The sequence below is a fragment of the Haemaphysalis longicornis genome, unplaced genomic scaffold (assembly GCF_048455015.1).
Source record: "Haemaphysalis longicornis isolate Haplotype H1 unplaced genomic scaffold, Haemaphysalis longicornis Haplotype H1 scaffold_9, whole genome shotgun sequence".
In the NCBI taxonomy this organism is placed as follows: Eukaryota; Metazoa; Arthropoda; class Arachnida; order Ixodida; family Ixodidae; genus Haemaphysalis; species Haemaphysalis longicornis.
The window spans coordinates 129,895,865-129,919,048 of record NW_027526460.1 but is presented as its reverse complement, the minus strand read 5'-3'; the positions used below and the strand labels follow the sequence as shown (position 1 = coordinate 129,919,048).

General features: G+C 45.0%; 1 protein-coding gene across 1 annotated transcript in view; it reads right to left on the bottom strand.

The window, feature by feature from the left end:
* The window catches only part of Mitf (transcription factor Mitf), a 143,810-nt gene extending 121,859 nt beyond the window's left edge, over positions 1-21,951 (bottom strand). Inside the window, exon 1 of the mRNA XM_077685539.1 lies at positions 21,580-21,951. Within this exon, the coding sequence (XP_077541665.1) occupies positions 21,580-21,728 (149 nt within the window). The 5' untranslated portion in view covers positions 21,729-21,951. The remainder of the gene's footprint in view (positions 1-21,579) is intronic.
* Positions 21,952-23,184: the final 1,233 nt, after the last annotated feature.

Genomic DNA, 23,184 nt, shown 5'->3' with positions numbered 1-23,184 from the left:
TACTACTCTGGCCAGCTGTTGAGCCGTCTTGCCAAGCTTGCTCAGAGTATTTGTGGCTTTATTGTCTTCCTGAATGACCATGCCTGGTATTCTTATTGCGGGGCAGAAAGGGATGTTCTGTCCATCCAGTATAATGCTGCCTGGAGGGATGTTTTTCGTCGATCTTAGCCTGATGAGTTCAGACTTTTCAGGAGCGCATTTCAAGCCATTTTTTATGATCGGATCTTGGAGGTCGTTGATAACATCCTGTAGCAGATCTAATTTAGATTGTAAAGTTCCGCTTTTCGTCCAGATAGTAATGTCGTCGGCATATATGCCTTTTCCAATTTTGTCCCGTCCTTCCAGTTTCTTAGCAATTTTGATCATCGTTAAGTTGAACAGAAGAGGCGAGATAATTGATCCCTGGGGCGTGCCTCTGTTTGGTGCCTTAAAGGGGTCGGATCAACAAAGCGGATCTGATGCGTTAATCGGTCGGGAAATAAACAACAACACAGAGATGATTGAAATCAAAACAGAGGTAGCAGAAAGCTTGCACCATCAGTGCAAACCACGTGCCACATCCTATAACAGATGTGCCTGAGCCACAACAGCGAACGTTTCCCCATGCGGCCGCATGCGTCGCAGATGTCTCTCGCAGCGAATGAACACCGCGATCAATACATCGATTCTAACTGCACACTTTTTTTCCCAAAACTTCTTTTTTTCTCTCACCTTAACGAGGCGATGACAGCCAAAAGAAAAACAAGCAAAACTGTCAAATGAGAGTTTTCATGTGCCAGCTAGTGAACGAAAAAAATAAAAGAAAGACTCAATTGGGGGGAGTATGAATGGAAACGTGCAGACGGTGCCAGAATTGGTCGAGTGCCAACCATCTCCCCCCTCCAGACTCCCTTTCTGAACCCTCGGTGACGTCAGCAGAGCGAGTGCGTAAGCTCCCCAGCCTGCAGTCCGCTCTCCGGGTTGTTCCGGCGAACAATGGAACAAAGCCGGGCCCCTCAGCGGGAGAGACAGCGAGCAACAAAGGGGGTCTTCCCCATCACGCACTCTCCCAATGTGGTGCGCGTTAATCGGCCGAGACAAAACCTCCTGGAAAACCCCCATCTTTTCTTTTTTTTTTTTTTTCCTGCTTCCCACGGCACAATGAGACGTAGAAGCACGTCGTTTCAACAGCAGTGACAACGGGGCTACATTTTGAGCTACGAAAAGTGAAAGTGGCGTGCACAAGCTGTACCATAATTTCGAAAACTTGGGCCTAGTGTTCCATCACCACGTTTCATCATCACAAAAGGATGCCCAACCACAGCCATCAGGAGCGAGGAGGCAAACCTATTCTCAGCCCTTCTCCACTCCTTCTTCACCTGCCCTCCCATTCGTCAAAACTTGTTCGGTTATTTTTGTGTTCTGCCTGTAATGTTTTCCTCTCGCTCGCACACCCAACTTGATAAGCACTCCACACAACTTGCGGCAAAGCTTTCTCGAAGCATGAGGACCAGAGACGCGCACAATGGCATGCTTTCTCCAGACAGCTGTGGGTCCAGTGCTAACATACGGCAGAGTGACTAGAGTGTTAATGCAAATGGCAGTAACACAGCAACTGCACTGCAATCAAAAATGCCCTGAGGCAAAGTCATCCATCATCCTAAGCAGTAGATTTTATGTCCACTGCAGAATGAAGGCCTCTCCCATCCCATGGCCTTCCGACTGCTGCTGTCTTGTACTGTCTTAGCACATTTTTTTTGCCTCTCTCTTGTTTCATCCCTCCATCGAACTAATGGCGTATTCGGTTGGGCATTTACGAGCGCTCTGGAGTGCACTGAAAAGCGGCCGCGCCTTTGGTTGGTAGGATTCGAGCGCTCGAACTACCTTCGGTTGGTTCTTTCGGAGCGTTCCCGACCGCTCTGACTTTGAAGTGAGAGCGTGGCGCGATTTGGCCGGGAGGACGGGTCACGTGACACAAAATGCCCCGGTTTACCACGGCCGGACTGGCGGCTTCCCATGCACGGTGACGCTACAGGCGCGCTGCTCCGAGATCACCGATGCATTCGGTTGGTACCGCACGCTGCCTCTCGCGCTCTGATTGCGAGCCGCCTTGGCATCTGGCAACTCCGAGCCAGACGACCGGAGCGGCCAACCGAATACGCACTAATAGACTTCCCCTACTCCCAGTCCCATCTTTTCGTAGCCACTCTGTAACGCAGGTGCTACACCAGTTGCTGGTCCTCCGCATTGCATTCCACTTCTTTTTTTCTTCCTTCATTGCGAAGGTACATTTGACATGCGCCTGAAATGCAGCCGCACGGCTACAAAGGAAAGCTATCCAAACTTCGCAGTCGAGGAAAAATTTGTCCTACTCCAAGGTGGAGTAAGTTCCCCTCACACAAACTTACCCCACCTTGGGGATTTTCCATAAAACTGACCAATTAACTTCTTTCAATGTGAGCTAGGATGTTATCCAACCAAGTTCACGCTCTAATCTAACTAGCTTGTTCCCCAGCCATACGCGTTTCGCCTGTCATTCCCCTTTCCATGGCTCAATGGGCCAAACTAAGTTTCCATTCCACGTGTATGGTAAGTCCCAAAAATTCTGCACCCTAAGTCATCACAGTGAGTAGGCGTGTATTGTATACCTTTCTTTCTAGTGACAGAGGCAGCCTACTATTCACTACTTCAAAATGCTTGTCAAATGCCCACCAGCCTGTAATAATTCTTACCTCATTTCCTAGTTGATGCTACTTTGGTAATTGGTTACATTAATTCACCTTTTCCAGTACTCCACTACCTAGGCTGAAGGGGGCACTTCTGGCATATTTTTTTAACATTACATTCATCTTACTCGCATTCATGTTTAATCCTACAACACGTTTCTCGGTACGGTTCTTGAAGCATCCCTTGCATGTCTCGTCCCGATTCAACGAAAAGGACGATATTACTGATAGACCTCAAGTGGCTCAGATATCTTCCATTCACTCATATCCCTGGCCTCTTCCAACCAAGCATCGTAATACACCCTTCTAGACATAGCATAAATCATTTCCATGAGATGGTGTACCCTTATCTCACGCCCTTCCTGACACCCACAACCAGGGGAACTTTCCACTTCTCTTATATAAAAAAAAATTAAAGCCGTTCCACTCAATGTGAAAGCCGTCGGAAGTGCAGAGCAGTGATTCGCCATAATGGGCTGTAGCACCATTATCCGCTCACTCTTACCACCCATCACGCTCTTAACCACCCTGTCTCATTTCTCTCCTGATGAATTCAACGGAGGTTTGTCCAACGCATTTCAAATTTCCTGCCTTCCAGTGCCCGCGTGCCCCCTGCCTGAAACTGTGCGAGCGGGGAGTTTTGTTCTTTATGTGCTTGCTTTTTCTCTAGCACGTGCCGGCGTTGCACTGCCACTTTTTTTTTGCTTACTGTTGCAAAAACCAGCCCAACGAGCATTCCTAACTAAATGAACACGGGCGCTGCCGGTTAATTACATATATTTTGCCCCAAATGTACCTGCAGTTTCCTTTGTGCCAAACAACGGGGAGATGCATGACAAGCGCCAGCGGTTCACGAGGTTCGAACGGTTACGACTATTAAACCGCTTGGCTTTCGGAGCCTCTGCGGGACGCCGCAACAACAGCCGCTACGACGGAACGCCGTGTGGCTCTGCTTGGGTCCAGTGAGCGAGCTACGACGACAAGGCGAGCCCCTAAAGTGCTCTGCACTTAAAACAGAAAATAACACGTTCGCCTACATCAGAGGTTACTACTAACATTAGCTGTCCAGGCTCCCACCAAGAGTGCCAATTACATTCTCTGCGAGAAATAGATGAAGCGGTACGCTCAGGCCTCTATGCCCCCGTGCTCTCGTCCTTGGACACAAGGTGGAAAGATAAGGGAGGGGGTTTGTAGATAAAGATAAGATCAGGCTGGAGATTCTGAGGAGGCTCCTTCCTTTTGTTTGCAAGGCCGATCTGGGGTATGCACATACTTATCACATAGCTGCCTTGGCCCGCGTTCCAAACAGAAGGAAAGAGAGGATGCGTGCCAAGTCCTCAAGAACCCACAGCACCAAGGATTCCTGCGTCTCGCCTCTTCTTTGCCCGCCGATAAGTGTAAATACGTCAATACTTTTATCATTCAAAGTTCCGCCCAAGCAAAAAAGAAAGAAAAAAGTGGCTTCCGGTATGGTTAAAAACGGAGATGAACGCACAAACTCGCGCCTCCAAGAAAAGGGGCTTGAAATTACAATGGCCATTTACTGAGCATGAAGGGTGTTCGGCAAAAAATTACGAAAGGGTCAGTGTGAAGAAACTATTTCATGAAACCGTTATGCTGGACTGCCAAATAACAGTTTGCCGCACTTGTCAATACCTCAGGCATCTCAACTGAAAGAGCACACAAAATTAAATCACTCCAAAGAAAGCAAACAGCATTTCGTCAACTAGGAAAGTAATGGCCACTGGTTTTTGTGAAAGCCAAGAAATAACCCTTGTTGACTACCGGCAGAATGGCAAAAGCACAGCAGGCAACTATTATTCTGCAGTGTTAAACAAAGCAGACACAAACAAAGCAGTGTTAAGCAGAAAAAAAGAAAAGAAAAAAAAAAACAGTCAAGACTGGCTAACAAGAAAGCAAGCGCTCTTTCACCAAGCCAGAGCACTGTGTGAAAAATTGACCAACACAATGTCAACAGTGCACGAATTCGGCTTTCAGCTACCAATATTGGATGAATTGGACTTTAAGGAAGCACACTGCTCTCAAAACAGCTCCTTTTAATTTTTAAATAAGCTCTGAAACTTGCTAGTCTTGCTGCTTTTCCCCCCTTTGATTTCAAAATGGCATTATTTTTTGAGTGAGTCAATTAGTTTACATGATAATTAGAGATAATTAGTCAGTTTTGGAGGAACAATAGACAAAACAGTGTTATTCATAAAACTGTAATCTTTTATAATTGCTAATACTATGAACCCTGGCGAGTGCAATAAGAGAATCGGTTTTTTGATGCACCGCTCGGAACTAATGTTACAGCTCATTAAACTTCAGTGTTTGAAATGGGCACTCAAAATGTTTCCTCGCCACTGGTGCAGCCAAAGCTTAATGAGCTGTAAAATTAGTTCCAAGCGGTGCATCAAAAAACCGATTCTCTTATGCACTCGGCAGGGTTCATAGTATTGGAAATTATAAAGATTACAGTTTTATGAATAACACTGTTTTGTCTATTGTTCCTCCAAAACTGACTAATTATCTCTAATTATCATGTAAACTAATTGACTCACTCAAAAAATAATGCCATATTTGAAATCAGTGGGGAAAAAAGCGGCAAGGCTGACAAGTTTCACAGAGTTTGCTTAAAAATTAAAAGGAGCCGTTTTGAGAGCCGTGTCCCCCCTTAAGCTGGCTCCTCCCCCCCCCCTATTTTTTATATTTGGCTGTGTCTGTTTCCTTACAGTTTCCAAGCTGAAACCTCACTCAGTGGGAGGAAATTTTCGTCCAATAAATATAAAGATGTCATCGCTGCTTTCAATGCGTGTTTTTTGCTAAGCGTGCCAATTCCTACTTTTGTGGTGCAATTAACAATTTGAGAGCTCAGTGGACAAGATACATAGCTCCAACGAATTGTAAGTAACCATTCTAAATCAGTAAATGAACGTAGCAGACGCCACTGCCCTGGAAAAAAAAGAAGAAAGAAAGCACTACATCAAGCTTGGTCCCAACAATTCTGGCTGTGCGGAGAAAGAAAATTGATCACTGTGTTTCAAAAAAAAAGAAGTTTTTAACTTGCACTTTATCCTGCATATCAAACAACCTGCTTATGGAAGAGATATCTTCTTTTAAGACAGGCACATCCTGTTTCGTTTTTGCTTTTGAGATGAACCACTTTTGTGAATGTCGACTCGCGTAGAGTACAGCAATAATGGAACAAAAGGGCTGCAAGAGTCTTTTCTGAGAACTCCTCTTCAGTGCTCCCGTACAGCAACGGAGAGATAGCAGTTCAAGATTAGCTGGACGTCGCATGTGGAACCATGTGTTCCGGGAATCACCCTTTTCTGATAGGGGCATTAATTCCACATTAACTGATATCACAGCAGTGAATGAATGACACGGTCTCCTCGTTTCAATGCTAGAAGTGTCTTTCTGACAGCACTCAAAAATTTCTATGTCTAATTACCAATACTCCACAACTCTCTAAATAATTCAATGTGTCGCAGGTGCATAAATTACTCGGATAAATATGCCAAAGAGGTCGCTGTCAATACTTTGGTAGCAACCAAACACACAATAAAAAGCTTGGGGCAAATTTTTTGTGTATCGTGCATTCTACATTGCTTCAATTCCAAATTGCAACCGATTGTTTTTCGTACACTGCGAATAATGTAAACTTTAACTTGTTCTTCATTCAAATCTGGTATTGATTTGCTTCAGCCCTCTGCACATAACATTTCAATATGGGCGCGCGCTTAGGTACTCATGGAGGAAAGGAAAGCTACTGTATCCATCCCTGCGCATTAAGATTGCCGGTCAGTAGCACAATTAGCATGAGTAGCAAAATTAAGCTCACTGGTGTTTGGTGCTCAAGCTGGAATTGCAAACACGACATCTACTGTCTTCCGTTCTAACACTCCCCTGGACGCCGTACAAAACACCGTAAAATTGATCGAGTTGAACCAACACATTAAAGTTTTTAGGTGCCAATGAACGAGCTACGCAACCAAGCAGCATAGTGAAGTGAGGTGAAGAATGAGTAGGGTATTACAGAGCACATTATTTCATTTTTATGCTGCATCTATAAACAAATGTGATGACAAAAACCAGGCCCCGTTTATAAAAAAAAAAAAAAAAGGAAGGCGTGTGATGCTCAGCCTTATTTCAAAAGTGGCGTGCACTATTTTGACATGCCTGGTCTTTTAAGAGATTGGTTGGAGAAAGAATACAAATGTGCTCTTTTTTTTTTTTTTTTTACAACAAAGTAGGACTCTTTTTAAGCTTATACTGCCCACACTCACTGTAGGTTGAGCAGTGTTCGGTTAAAAAAAAAAAAAAGGCCTAGCGGCAGACACACGCCCAGGACCTCCAAGAAGAACAGGAGGTAACTATTAACACTGTGCCTGCAGTAGAGACAAGAACACTATAATCACATTTCCATTGCAACGATATCGCAACCCCATTTCCTGAACGCCGTCCTTGACACAAGACGGAAAGGTAGCCTTAGGGTGACATCAGGAATTTCATTCGACAAGATACAGCAGCTCTCAAGAGGTGACTCCCCTTATCAGATACAGGCACATCCTTTTGTCGCGCAGGAGTGCATGAAATCTCTGCAACTCACTGATCAGCACAAGAATGGTGCTCTTTATCGCGCAGCACGAGCTGTAATCCTTGCGTTGCACAAGCGTCCAGGAAAATTGTGCTGCAACTCTTTGATAAATTACAAGGAGTTCAATGAAAACTTTCCAACTCTTCTTGTAAGCACACGCTCCACTTAGCAAGCCATTAATTAAACAACAAAACATAAGTGCTTCGCCACTTCTGCCAGATTAAACACAGCAGTTCAGTTTTAAACGCAACTGTGGTGTATTATTTCTTGCCCTGTGGCTACTACCGAGTGTCGACAACCCACAATGGCAATATTCAAAGGCTCTTCCGTTGGGCCTGATAAGATGTCGACACCCCACGCCAGACGCCCCCCCCCCCCCACCCCCCCCCCCTCTCTCTCTCTCTCTCTCTCTCTCTCTCTCTCTCTCTCTCTCTCTCTCTATCTATCTATCTCTCTCTCTCTCTCTCTCTCTCTCTCTCTCTCTCCCCCCCCCCCCCCCCCCCCCACTCAAAACCTATTAGCTTAGCTTAGCTCTTTCCCAAACTACTGCTTTTGCACTTTTGGTTACGTCCCACCACTAGAGTGTAGTTTGGAAAATAAAGCCTTGGTACTAGGATGGTGCTTGTTACATGTCTGGTGAAAGTTTCATAAGAATTATTTTTCCTAAGGAGTCGGCAACAGCTTAGAATGATACGCAATACATATCTTCATGTATTATGAAAACACACATGCACCATATATACACCCTTTTGAAGCCTTTTCACACATTTTTTAGGATAGGAATAAAACAACCTCCAATCCTTGACTGACTGATTGATTGATTGATTGATTGATTGATTGATTGATTGATTGATTGATTGATTGATTGATTGATTGTGATGTTTAACATGCCAACGCTACACAAACGATGAGGCGGAGGGCTCCAGATCGATTTTGCCCACCTGGGGATCTTCAATGTGTGCTGAAATCTCGAACACACGGGCGTTTTTGCTTCCACAGAAAAGTGGCCGCCATGGCTGGGATCGAACTCACGTCCTTGGGCTATGCTCTCCTAACCTCACTCAACTTGGCAATTTTTTTTTTTTAAATTCAGTCGTACTGTACTACCCAGGAGTTGTATTGGAGCATTTTCTCAACTGAACACCCACCCATCACGACGAGACAACAAGATGTCCATTCTCACAACGAACCACCATCATAATACAGGCAATGCATCGTGACAATTTTGAGCACATATGTGCATATATCACAACCCATCCTCATCACCATGTCCGTCGGCATTCTTTGCAATATTGACGACAGTAGTGACGCATGTACCCGCAGAAAATATTTCGCTCAGAGCCGGGCATACATCAAATCCCAGGACAATAACAAGGCATTGCTAAGTGAGGTCACTGCTAAAGTTCAAAGTACCTAATTAGGATACAAAACACCCCGAAACTGCACCTGAACTACGAGGGGAGTGCCTACCCGAGCACAGGTTTTCACAACTCAGAGCTCACAGCTTGAACGTAAAGTGCAAGAGTCTGGAAAGCACTGGAAAGCGCAAACAATGCCACCAGACTGCCTGAGCCTGTGTCGCCTCATATGTCAAAGCGACAGTTATTTTCGAATTCAAACATAACAAACACAATTGTTCTCAAATGCACCGTTAACTGCGTTGAGCAGCGCACACTAGTTCCTCTCTTCATATTTTTATTTATTTATTTATTTGAGTACCCTAAAAGCCCCCGAGACAAATTACATCGGGGGGATACTATTCATACAAGGGATACGTCAATACACGTAAAAAAGACCACACACAGCAGCCAGACACATCTGGGTAAAAGATATGTTTTGAAGAAAAAAAAGAAAGGCAGAAAAAAAAAACGAGATACAATGCAGGGAAACAATGTAGGGCAACAAAAGAGCAATACCTTCGGTAACAGCAATAACCAGTCATGACCACTTTCACTCGCACAGAAAGAGCAGCAACAAAAAAGTTTGTATCCCTATGCGAACAGGGCATCTGTCAGTTTTCTGGGCGCCAATGGTTGCACCAATCAGGTCACGTTCATAAGTTAAATGTCGTGTACAGAGGCTTTACAAATTTTTTGAAATTTCGAATACCGATTGAATATCCGTCCCTTCATTTGTACTGGTTTTGACAATTTGATACCCGACGTCTTCAAATATTCAGTTTTAGCTGAATATTCTTGAGCACTACAAGTATTCGGGAAGCACATCAAAATGCATGATGCAGAATATGCCTCACCAGCTGCTTGGCATGCTGTAGCCCCGAAAACTTAGCAAATCAGAATAAATAATGGCAGTGTCAAACACTCGCAAGCATGGAAATGCAAATGCATATTTCAGTTTGTTGTTCTTTTTCTTTCCCTTTTATTCCAGTTCCAGAGCATTTAAATTTCTAACCGGCATTAAGCATTATTAACGCTACTGTTCCACAAACTGAAACAGGAGCAGTGCAAAGATTTCAGTGGAAAGCCATTTCGATGTTGTTTGCGAAGTGCAACCACCGTGTTAATTGGCTGTCATTCCGCACATTATGTCGGCACTATCAATTTTCTTTTCATGCTGAAGCATAGCATGTTCTCATACTAGCAAGTTTTGAACCAATATTGAAGATCCCAAAAATGCTGAGAAGGATCAGTAATACCACAAACCTCCAACTCACTCCTTGTCCTCGTAGAAGCGGGCAAGTTTTTGTAGCATTTACCATTTTCCCTTGCCACTGTTCCTCAACATAAACCAATTCATCAATTTTGCCAAGAGAGGGAGAGAATAAATGTTTATTTATCAAACAGAGGCTGATGTTATGCACCTTGACTAATCCTGATTCTTCAAATTCCTCGGAATCCTACGCCCAATTTATCTCTGTACTAATCCTTCTCCGATTTATTCACGACTTTCCCGCTGGGAGAAATCTTTCCCGGCAGGGCATGTAAAGCATTTCAAGCATTTAAAGCAGGGCATTGTAATACACTTAAAGCAACAGCTGTTGATGGGAAGTGCCATCTCGTAACATCACGTGACACTACAAAGGGTGACGACTGAGCAGAGGCAAATCTAATCTAACCAGATGTAATCTAATCCAAGTAGTAAGTAAGTGAGTGGGTAAATGGGTGGCAATCTATTTAAGTGAGCTCCTGCTCTGTCCTGACACACTATTTATGCAGATAAGATGACTGATACATGAAGAACTCCAGTACAGCACACAGGGCTATGCGGTGAGTCTTTCCATCGAAATGGGCATTACAGCAGCATCCTTGAGTATGTGGTTGGAATTGGAGACACAAAAGGCCCTGTACAGGTTTACGCTGGCATAAGCGCGAATGGGACATACCAGATTTAAAAAAAAAACAGAAAACCGCTAACCATTTTAATGGTCACAAAGTAAGTCACTGCGCCAAACATAATTTTTACACATACTTTATCTATCCTCTACCAACAACTCACGCAGCTGGCACTCAAAGGATTTGTAACCACCTGTCCATTTTTTTCTTGTAAAACTTGTTGCTTTGGATGTCGCAAAAGCTGGATGACCTCATTTTCCCCAGCCCTCCTGTACTAATAATGGGCTTTTCTGCGCGCATACTGCGAGACCACACCCAACAGCTATCACTTTGCTAATGTTTTCCCACCCCACTGGCTGGGTCGGGTTGCTTAGCCGGCTTGCTACGCTACTGGGAAATAATCACAGGAATGCTCTCGCAGCTCAGTATCAACAAATTGAGGTCGGAAGCCTTGCTGTAAACAATCTCTTAACTGTTAGGCTCCCACACGCCGCTATCAAAAGCAATAAGTGCTCCATTTTATCGCCCGTCGCTGCCATGTCCGTTTTGCGGTGGTCAACGTTTGTGCGGGGACCTCTGATCTCTGCCCCTGCGTGCCACTGGTTGCCTTGGCAACCAGATTTTCTTTCCTAAAACGGCAGCGAGTATGCCGATTATGCCCCGCCTTGGTGCACTTGTGCTAGCGAGAATGCAACACACCAGATACAGGACAATACGACAATAAATCGGCATTGTTAAAAAAATAAAAATGTTTTCCTTGGTAAACCTGCATTTCCAAAGTTCACGCTCACACGTTACATGAAGGTTACATTTTGTGGCCTATTTTGTTTAGAACCAAAAATGGCAACGGCGCTTACCTACTAGTACATTTAGAAAATGAATTAGAACAACTTTTCCCCAAGGGAGACATCCGGTGTTTTTCTTCGATGCCCGAGGTGGCACTCCACTTCGAAGGTGGTCAATAAGCTCACACGGCCACCAGCTTTCTTACGGGCAAAAATAGTTCCAGATTGTTCGCTCAAGAAACATCACAGAAATGAATTACCCCACTCAGACTGGTTAAAGCAATCCCGAGTTTCCAAACTGTGTGCTGATTACGATGAATTAGCAGCTTAAACCTTCACTTCTAAGGGAAATCGTTTCCTTATCCCGAAAATCCCCTCTCATTGTTCTCATTTTCTCTGGTAATCTTTTTACAAAACTAAAACAGAAATGTTTCTGAAAGATGTTGCTGCCAAAGCAGATTCCTTACCCGAAGGTATTGTCACGCTTCTTCAAAAAACGCCCAGGCAGAAACGCTGGCTCAAGCTTTCCCTCTGCTTAAATGGCCAGGTGCCAAAGAACCCAAGACACTCAAAACGGCAAAAACGCAAGCAAGCGGGGTGTACAAGAAGAAGCGCACGTTTCACAACAAGCAGCACAGGCCCACCAGTATGGTGCAACCCCCAGGATAAGGGCCGCGCTGTTTTTGCCGCCTCCTATCTGTGCCAGGCCGCGCATAGCGCCCTGTCTGCAAAAGCTGCCGCCCGTGGCTTTTACTTCTGTTTGCCAAGGCACCCACACTTCCGCACACTGCTGAGGGCATGCTTTGGCTTCTCCTTGGGTCAACGACAGCGCCACGTACACTGGAGACCATTTTCCGCGTCCTTAGTGCAAATTTTCCAACGCGAACCGACGGCCATTTTGCATGGACGCCATTTTCGAAGTGCCTGCGATAGCGTCGCAACACCCCGTGCATTCATGTGATATTGCATGTCGTCTGACACTGACTTCACCCCCCCCCCCCCCCCCCCCGACTGAATCCTGTAATGACGCAAACACGGCGGTAACTCATACTAATATGGGCACTAATGGTAGGAAATGCCCAATGCCCTGCTTTTATTCGCCAATCACAACTTTGCAAGCAGCCCCAAGGAGATGTTTCGTGTGCAAACATTAATGTGAAGCTCTCGCGGCATTGTTTTACTCGGGACCACTAATTTTTCTTTCCTTTTCAACAGAGTATGAGGTCCGCCTTTCTCTGACAAAAAAATTCACCTGAACACGCACACACCCTCAATCACAATTTCATCTCTCTATACACACTTTTGTTCAGGTGAAGCACCTAAAGCTGCAAAGCATTAATGACTGCTGAAGCTTGTGCTGCACAAGTTTCTTATAAACAACACTTCCACCCCCACTCCTTACCAGTAAATTTTTTTCACGGAACAAGACATTTACTTGGCACCAGAGAACCACTTCACCCCAGATACCAGCCTCACTAACTGGGGGATAACCACTGCACCAAGGTAAGGGGAACAGGACGTGGAAATGAGACCTCTGACCTATCTCCTTACAACAGTAAAAGGTGGGCGAATATTACAGTACAATGATACACAATTGTCCTTCCTGACAAGATAAATCCTCATTCTGCTGGAATGCGTCACTCGCTGCTCAAGATGTAAAATGGCACGCTAGTAGCTCCCTCCCCATTCAATTGCATGCGCCCCTCGCTTAATGTAAATACCGCACTGAAAAAGTGTGCAGGCACGCATGCCTGCATCTATGAACATACCTGCCACCATGAAGTGTGTTCCTATCAACTCCTTCGAAAAAGGAATTCACCCCGAATTTTCCTGCTTGTCATGTGTCAGAAAATTCTAATGCTAATAAGATAATCACGCCTTTAGAACAAATGATGGCACCCGAACTGCAATTATTACTGAATCGACTTTTCAGCATTTATTTCCTTTCCCTAAACTTATCAGAATTTATTTTAATAAAAATGCATAATTTCCCTTGCACTATGTTTACAGTGACATTCCTTTTTTTGCACTTTCACGAACTTCTGCCAGTTTCTAAAAATGTTCACCAATGTTTTTGTTCCAAAGCAAACAGCCCGTATAAAAAAAACTGAAGTCACCAGAGTAGTGGAGTAAATTGTTTAGCTCACACATGTTACAGCTAACATGTTACAAACAGACAGTTACAGCAAAAGTTTACAGACGGTTTTAGGAAAATTCTTTTCATTACTGCATCCCTCCCATTGACTCCTGTGTATGTGCAAATGTTTGTTTAACCGCCAATGTTTAAACCTTCAGAACACTAACATTAGCCACCCCGCTGAGGAGAAATGTCCTGAAACTTCCACCCTTGTGGCCCATATATCGGATGACCATCTATGAGCACTGGTCATTTGTACTTCTCAATAGCGAACAAGAAAAATACTCGTCAGCACTGACAGTATACTTTGAAGTTAGTTTATTAGCCCTGCTTTTGTTTAGCTCGTCAGTTACAACGCAAACCACGTACGTAGCAAATAGTCATGCATAGTTTTTGCTTTTTTGAGTCAAGCCAGTTTTCCAAAGTTAACAAAAAATACGTCGACCCAGTAAATGCTCATAGAACAACTCGTAACAGAAAAGAAGAGCGCTTTTCCATTGTGCACAATCTCTGCAGCAGTTCCTGGCATGTCGTCAACCTATGTAAGCTACTATAACAACCGCATGGCACCATCTGGTGGCTAATTAAGGCTTCACATGAAGCATTTCCTGTACAGTAGAGTCAAAGCGTGGATTCACTATCTCTCTCTCAACTTCACTTAGATTTAGGCCATTCCCTTAGTCACGCACCTGTAAACATCACTTCAATGCGGGCTTTCACAGGCTGTCAATGAAATAACAAAGGTTTTTTCCCTTCCTCAAACGTTTGTGCACAGGCTCAACTTAAAGATTTAAGGGCAGCTCTGTGCTTCATGTTCTTAGCTGTTCTTTCTGGATCAGAAAAATTGTGCATCAGGCTACATTCCCATTCTGAAACCATAAAAGCTTATGTAGACAGAAAATTTTAAAGGAGAAATTGGTTTACACCTGATTTACACACATCACTTTCAGGGACGACAGAAGGCAATATCTGGTTTCAGACAAAAACAAAGGACCCTAGACACACTGTCATAACATGTATTTTTATAAGTGGGCTGAACCATGAGATAAGAAGCAGGATTATGGATTGACCTGTAACAATTAATAAATAGAGGTATGTAATCCTGCTTCTCACTAATGAGAGGGCCTGAATCCCCTGAGGGATCTTTATCTAGCTGTTCATTCGAGACGGAGATATGCACACACTAAGAAACAGCCCCCCGGAAGAGATGACCAACGACGGCCTAAATCCCTCACGATTGTGGCAAGTGCCTCATTTCTTTCTTCCATTAATAGTGCCTGTTACGAGAAGGTGATAAGCTTCCCAGCCAAATGAGGGTCTGCTTAGTGCGCAACAAGTGACTGCAAACAAGCTGCTGCCAGAACATGCAAATGAACTCCACGACTAGACTAATTTCACACGAATGTGTAAAATGATTTGAAGCCTGCCTGTGACAATGACCTGACGAAACAAAAAATGAAGGAAGCTCACACTACGCACCAGACTTGAAGGTAGCGAGGCTGTTACACAACCTTCACGACAATCACGACTGTTTAAAACCACGATTGCAGCCGATTTGCTTCTCTTTCGCGGCCGCAACTACCTTTACTCCAACATTGTTGCTATAAGTGTGAGCTTCCTTCATTTCTTTGGAAGTGATAATCATTGGACGTCACCTTGGAGGGGCGTACGCTATGACGTATCTTTCTCGTTCCGAGCAATCGTTGCCACAGTTACGGCGAATGCTGGATTTGTTTGTTTTTTTGGCCAATCTTGGCCACTTGAGTATGCTCGTTTTGGCCAATCTTGGACAATCTCCCTAAGTGGGTATGCCCAGCATTTTCGTGGTATTTTTAACTGCGGACACGAAAAATAACAATTCGCTAAACAGCTTAAAAAAAAAAAGAAACATCAAAGCTCAAAATGCCTAGGTTTGTTCTTTCCCAGCACACTGTACCTGTTGTAAATTTTATATTATAACTCAGATTGCCTATATATACCTCAGACTCGCTTTCACAGCTCAACAATGGGCTCATTCACCACATGAAAGAAGGAAAGGAATATCAATAGAACAGAGCACTCTTAAGCTGCCAAGATTCTTTGAGGAGGTACTGCTGTGTCCAAAACATTACTCTGCATGTTGAACAATAGAGAATCAACTCCAGGGGTGGGCAAACGTTCAAAAGTCTAGAATTGCAAATCAAATACTGCACAATCCTATTGAGGAATCCAGTGAATAAAACTATTCAAAAATTCCAACAAATTGCCCCAGTTTACCGAAACAACGTCTCTAGTCTTTTGAATGGATGGAAGCAAATGTTTAGACGCGCTCGGATGATTCAGTGGCTAAGGCATTGTGTTGCTGAGTCTAAGTCCGCGAGCTTGATCCTGGCTGAGTTGCCTCATTTTCAGATGAAGACAAAAAGCAAAAACACCTGTGTGTCGAAACTTTGGCGAATGTTAAACGGGTGGTCAAGATTTATCCAGAAACCTTCACTACAGTGCACCCCAAGCCTTGGGGTAGCTTTACCATGTTAAACCCCAAAAAAATTTGAATTAGAAGCAAGTGTTTAGTTGCACATAGCAACCAGTGCTGGTTTTCATTCAGTCTTTTCTTCTTTTTTTTTTCTCCGCAGTTGCCTTTCTAATCGCCCTGAACTGCTTCGCATATTTTATTATTGTGGCTAACAATGCTTCAAGAAAACAAGGGCAGAAAAGAAACATGTACAAGAACAACCGCCAATCGACAACATGTTGGTGCATGTGTTTCTTTTGTGTCCCCGTTTTCTTGTACCATGTACCAGCTCACCCACACTGAGCTTTCATTACTACAGATATCTTTTAACATGTTTTCTCTCCTTGAGTAGATGGCCTGCGGTCAATGTTCAATAAAAATAAAACAAATATTGTTTCGCCACCCCACAAATTACTTATGAACAGCTTTCAAATACTCAGCATAACACATGGCTAACATATTCTTGCGCGATTATTTTGTTCGTAATGTACCTACCTATTTTTGGCCCTACAAGTGCAATTTATCTGTTTGGCTGTCCAATGCTTTCTTTTTTTTCTCCCAGAGATTCCAGAGTACCTTCAGAACCAGTGGTTTTATATCCTGAGAAGGGCCACCTAGGCTACTGCGGAGTTGGCCACAGTGGCTATTCAGTCCGCGATTTCTTTACGCAAAATGCCACTGTTTTTGCTTACCCCTGAATCATATCCTTCTGGGTTCTACATGCAACCTCGAGTGGGTGTAACGGCTACGCTGATACGTAGTCTGTATATGGCGACCGTTTTTTAGCGTGCGAATGTATTCATTATAGGGGAGGAGGGTCAAGTTAATGTGATGTTAATATAACAAAAGAGCCTGCAGCGCTAGCTTTCCCACAACTTTGAGGTTCAGGGCAACTTTGTCTTCGTGGCTTGCCACACCAAAAATTTTCAGGGAGAAGTTTGGTTCTATTTTTATGGTATCCAGCATCAATAAGAGAATTGAAGACTGTAAATACAACTCAACACTGCAATGACTACGACATGCAGGAGCAGAGTATCTAACACTTAACGCTGATACTAGCATCACCAGTGTGGCTGTCTCTCAATATTTTAAACGTGGTAGCCCAGGTAATGTGCTTAAAGCCCCAACTTTAAGCCTAGGATGCCATAAAAGCTCAATGGAGACCCAATTTTACTACAGCTGAAGTTTCACTATTACAAAAACTAAAACTACCACTTCCAAACTTAACTGCACCGATACAGCCAATGTAACGGAAACAACGGAAGTTGCTCATCACCAGGCAAGACCAAACGTGGGAGTACTTTTTCTTTGAACTCTACGAGGCCACTGCAGCACTATTAAGGGATCTCAACCGGTATGCCGAGATGCCTTTCATACGAACAAGTCAAGTAATCCACAAATGGCTGAAGTAGCAATTTCAAGACAATAATCGCCCGGTTACGTCGACTGCAGTGCAAAAGGAAAAGCAGTGTTTGTGACCTCATTTACATTTCTCAATTTAAGCTACTCCGACAACGTTCAGAGGTCTGAAGGTGTGGCCAGTTATCTTCAAAGTGCCGCCAGAGGTGGAAAGAAAAATGTCCAAGGGTTCATTGACGGTTCAGCGGGGAAAAACGACAGGCGAGCAAAGTTACTGTGAAAGTGAATGTTTCTGTGGAGATTATCTGACAGGCTTATATTACAAAGATCTACAAAATGGAGGAACATTTACCAGAACTATCTGGTAGAGCCACGGGAGCTGAGAACCTAAGTAAACGGGAACAAACTGAAGTAGGGGACTTTTCAAGCAGGTGGTGAACTTAATTTGGCAAGGCCGAAAGTTCATTGAACCCGAAAGGTCAAGAACCTGACCCGAGGCATCAAGGTCCCCCATTTCATACGGTTCAAGATGCATCACTTGCTCATCGTACGCCAATCACTGCTAATGTCAGTACAATCAGTTACCTTCCAAAGTATGCCTGCACACTTGGGGTGGACCCTCCTCCACATCTGCTTGGCACGTTCAAAGCCCTCTCCCAACAAAAAACAAAAAAAAAACACGGCAAAAATAAAAGGAAGCACAGCAGGTGCTTTGAAGGTGTCAAAAGCAACTCGGCCCCACGAACACCGCGAGCCCGGCGTTAACAAAAAGGCGCTTAGGGTGCTTGAACACAAATTGCCAAAATAGAACAGCTGCCCTTTGACCTAATGAGGTGTGTCATCATTTTTTGGGGTCGACTGACATGCGACAAACCAGCTCCTGATAAAGGGAGCCTTTCCCGAAAGCGGTAAGCCTTGGTCCGTTTTTGCATGTTAATGCCTTGGCTACAACCTGTCGGCAATTTAAGACTGCTGAGGTAGGCCGGGAGCAATGAAGGCGCAGCAGAGAAACATGCCGAAAAGAACGCAAATTAATTACCCCTCTTCTGAGGGCAGGATGCAGTAACAATGTGGCAAGCTTGTCTAAATTGGGTCACCGGGGCAAAGGAATGCAGCGACAGTTAGTCTGCTTTCGTTCGGCCAAAAATGAATTAAAGAAGAACGATGGGCTAAAGCGCTGCAGCAAGGAATGACGATTCCTTTTACACAACAACCGTCTTCAGTGAATGCCTCCTCACAATCCTCATTGACAAGTTCAATACAAATTTCTTGGTAATCCCATCTGTAGTTACCGAAGCTACAACCATCAGCTTTGTGATCTGTCCCGTAAGAAGAAAAAAATCCACCCTGCATGATATGTTGGTGGCTAGTAAAAATCCTCATAGCACAAAAGACATGCACAGGGTTAAAGAGACAAGTGTACAACAATGTGCATGTCGCAACTACTTACGTACGTATAAACTGAACATTTTAAGGACTACACAGGAGCGCCCCAAATTTCAGGGCTCAGCTGAATTCATTGTTCACTGAAACTGCTGGTTGGCTGAAACTTTGGCTGACCGATTGACACTGCTGATTGAAATCTTTTTTTGTTTGGTGTGTTATCAAGCATTTGACAAGACCACTCTATGGGCATGTTTGGGAGACGACCACTGTTATCACAGGGTGAAGCTATTATTGATTATTGACCGACTAAAATTACTATGCTTGCCTGATTAGAATAACTTGATTAGTCATTTTTATCGTGTTGGCGTATACCCCTTGAGTGGGCATGTGCTACTACTCTATGGGTAGTCTTTTTTCTTTTTCTTTTTGAGAACACGAGCTCAACCGTACATTACAAGCGCCACAATTCCAAAAATGCACAGCCTCAACTGCCCACTTTTTATAATTATATGTTATTCGCGATACTCTCGTCAAACTTTTAGAAGCTCAACTCCTTCGCATATGGCTGACCCCTACAAGCTGCCATCACGTTCTCCAAACACTGGACTACTCAATGCTTCCTAACCCTCTCGGCCTCGAACCCTCCCATCGATCCATGCATCCCAGTTTCTTCAAACATCGTCTGCAACGTTCTTTCATCAAAGGCAGAAGACAAATTTAAGTGACCCACCAGCACTTCGAATACCACAATCCCTCCAACACCAATCCCTTAATGTATCCCAGTACTCCTCACGTTCAGCTACTGTCCTGGCTTTCATTCAACCGCGGGGCTCTCTTCTCAGATCCCTCACTGTTCCCACGAACAATACCTCCACTGCCAAATGAACAGCCCTTGCCTTCGTCACTATTGCCTGCTCCAAATATGTCACCATCACAACTGATTCACCCATGGGATGCACCTCGACCCCCCGCTGAAGCTCCCAACCTCTCCCCACACCCTCCCTGAAGCCCACTTGGCATAGATGACGCGGCCGCGCTTTTCCGCATGCCTCCCTTTCCATAGGTGCAGTTCTCGGTGGCAAACCTTCGCTAACCGCCCCTGCACTTTCAAGATACACCGGCATACCCTGCCATTACCACCGCCATCGAATGCACCCTCCGCCTCCACATCAAACATCGACTGAGAAAGAAGCACACACATGGCGTCACCTTCAAACAAGCGATTCCTACAACACGCCAATCTTACAAAACATCTCCCCATCTTTTTACCCCTTGCCTGCTGCTAACGGCCTACTCTCGACCCCATGTACCACATAGTATGGGTTTGTTTCCGCGCCTTAGCTCTCAACCCCCTCTAGTGAGCAGTGGATGGACCTGATGGCCATCCGGTACTCCTGGTCACCCGTGGCCATGGTGCATCGAAGGACCGATGGTACCTGGACTGAGGAGCACAATCTCCATTTGCCCAACATAAACATTTACTTTTTCTCCCTTTTGCTAGCACGAACCGACATGCACCAAAGGCTAGTTTCTGTATGGCAGCATATCTTGTCATACACTCAAACAGCTTCACTTTATGCACAGAAGCTGGAAGACACACGTGGCGACAATACTTTTTTAATCTGTTTTTCATGATTTCACACGACCTTGTATAGACGTTCCGCTTGCTCGCTATTTAAAGCCACTCATCAAGCATCCCTACACATCAATCTTCGCATACAATCAACCACAACCTGCCTCTGAGTTCCGGTTCTACAAAACGGAAGAGAAAAGAAAAAAAAAACTCATTGGGTAAACGGCTCAAGAAACAGACTAGCCTGACAACTGACAACGCCGAAGAGCTTCGCTGCGTGGAATTTTAATGCCCGCTCCTTTTAAGCTAGCCAGGATGTAAATACAGCGTCAGCGGCAGATCGTTCACCTCTGCCGTTTGTTTCGCGGAAGACAGCGCCCCTGACGAAAGTTCACTTTCTCTCGCCCCTCGCACTTACCCCCTCTCCCCCCAAATACGAAACAAACACGCAGGCCTCTGCCGAAACACCTCGCGAACAAGGTGGCCTTCGACGCAACGAGCGTTGAAATATGCAAGGCAGCTAGCTCAGTGCGTTATTATCTTTTGCTCCTGAAACATATCGGTGGCTTTCCATACAAACATTGAGCGAATCAGCAAAAACATTCCGCGTATACGCGCAACGCGACAAGACGCTGCGTTGCGGTCTCGGAACACAACACACACGATCTCCGTTCCGCACACAGCACCGACTACGGCGAAACAGAGCCGACCGCACACAGGACGTAGCGGCGAGCGCACGTCAACGTCGGTCGCTGGCACGATTATTCGCGATTAGTCATTCCATCGGACTCGGAAGCAGCGGCGAGCGACCGTCACGTTGCTGCCGCTCAGTGAAACCGCAGCACAGCACGACGGAAAGCGAAAATCTGGCGTGCGCCCAGTGGTCAGCTGTTAACTGTCCACCATGGTTCGCAGGATCGCAAAACGTTTGTATGGGCCAGCCGCGTCGTGAGCAAAACAACATCAATGACGACGGCGACGCTTAGCCGTGGCTTGCGCAACGCGCGAGCGAAGACGTCGCGGGGTTCCTCGCCGCCCCGGGCGCAAAGAATAAAAGCAAACACGTCATGACACGCACAACCCGGGGTTGCCCCGCTGTCTCCAGGCGCCCGTTGTGCCGATCGCCACGGCACGCGGGAGAAAAAAAACGCCCGACCTGGCGCCGTCTATTCCCCGGCAAGCACAAGGGGGGGATTGACAGGCACGCTGGCAATAACAGGCGCGTGTATTAGGCTTATCGCGCTTACCTCGCGCACTCGGACTGCAGCGACGACCCGACGGTGCGAAGCTTCACCTCATAGAAGCCGTACGGCGTGGTGTCCTGTAGCGTCAGCGAAGAGGCCATGATTTCGTCGAAGTTCAGGTCGACACCTGACTCCTTGGAGAACTGCGACATGTGCGAGGAGCTCGTCGTCAACGCGGCACCATCCAAGTAATGATCGAACCGAAGGCTGGGCCCCACTCGAAACCGTTCAATCTAATCGCCTCTCTGACGGACTTCATCTGTTGCGACGTTTCTTCGCACGTCCCCAAGCCCCTCGAGGCATTGGGCTAGTTAAACTGCTCAGTGTGACCGCTCGATAGCAGCCTGTGCACAAATCTGCGCTGCAACTGCTGTGCTGATGCAAGACGCGGGTGGGCATGAAGCTATGGTAGTGCCATCTTCTGTAGCAAATTGTTAGCTTTATAGTTTCGCGCAGCAAAATTAAAGCTACTACCTACAACTTAATTTCTAATTTTTTTATAAATATATTTACTAAAAACTATTAACTAATACGCAAGACGCCTTTCTTTTAACTTAAAATTAAAGTAAAAAACAGATAATTATTTTGTTTTGTGGTTGCAAATGTGCTCAAAGGATGGCAGCACAACCGCATTGTTCCACTACAGCTGACCAATGAAAGCGAGCAGCAACCGTCTCAATTCGTGTTTGGTGTGCCTACTGCACCTTTGATAGGAAAGCGCGGGAAAAGCGCAACAGGTCAAGAAGCAACAGGGTTGATCTGGAAGTCGCAAAGATAGGGGGCTCGCTTTATCCGGTTCCTTTCTGTGCTTTTCGACCCTGCCGCGTTTTAGACAGTCCAAACGGGCTCGTTCGTTACACTATTCTCTACTACAGACCACTGACTCATTCAGTCCAAACGCCGGCGGCCGCTCATGTCTTCGCCGTTTATCCCCAACGCGCAGCTACGGTCGCGGTGATTTCTTACCGTTCGCGGGCATTTGAAGAAGATCTCAGGGTCCACACGCAATAAAAAAAAAAAAAAAACGGAGGCGGGAGGCTCTCTTGCAGCTATTCAGGAGAGCCGAAGACCGGAACTTTTCATTGACTCCGTAGTATTTGAAAAATAACACAGCGCTTAGGTTTAGAACGCGTCATTTGGTGTAATGGGACAATTTATCCCGCTCCTTTATAATGGGAAACCATTGTGTAAGAAACGGAATCCTAGTCGCGCAGTTAATTAATACGGAATGACCGCGCGCTCAGTCCCACTAACAAGAAACTAACCAGAAACTAACATCCCACTAACAAGAATACAATAGAAGACGGGAAATGCACATGTTTTACCATTTTAATTGAAGAATTAATCATTACAATTGTTCAGAAATTCAAAACATTGTCTAATAAAACGCAGAATTTTTACGCTGCTTGTCTTCATCGGGGTCTTTTGTAGTTAGATTATGTTATGAGTACCCAAATACGTTAGCTTGTTGTATTGTTTTAAAAATTTCGCTAATTTCTTCCTTGCCCATAATGTAAATTTACGCCATTACAGCGACTAACTGCCTCAACCGTGCCAATTTCGTATTATTTTTGCGTAGATGCAATGGCACGGTTGGTCCGTTTTCAC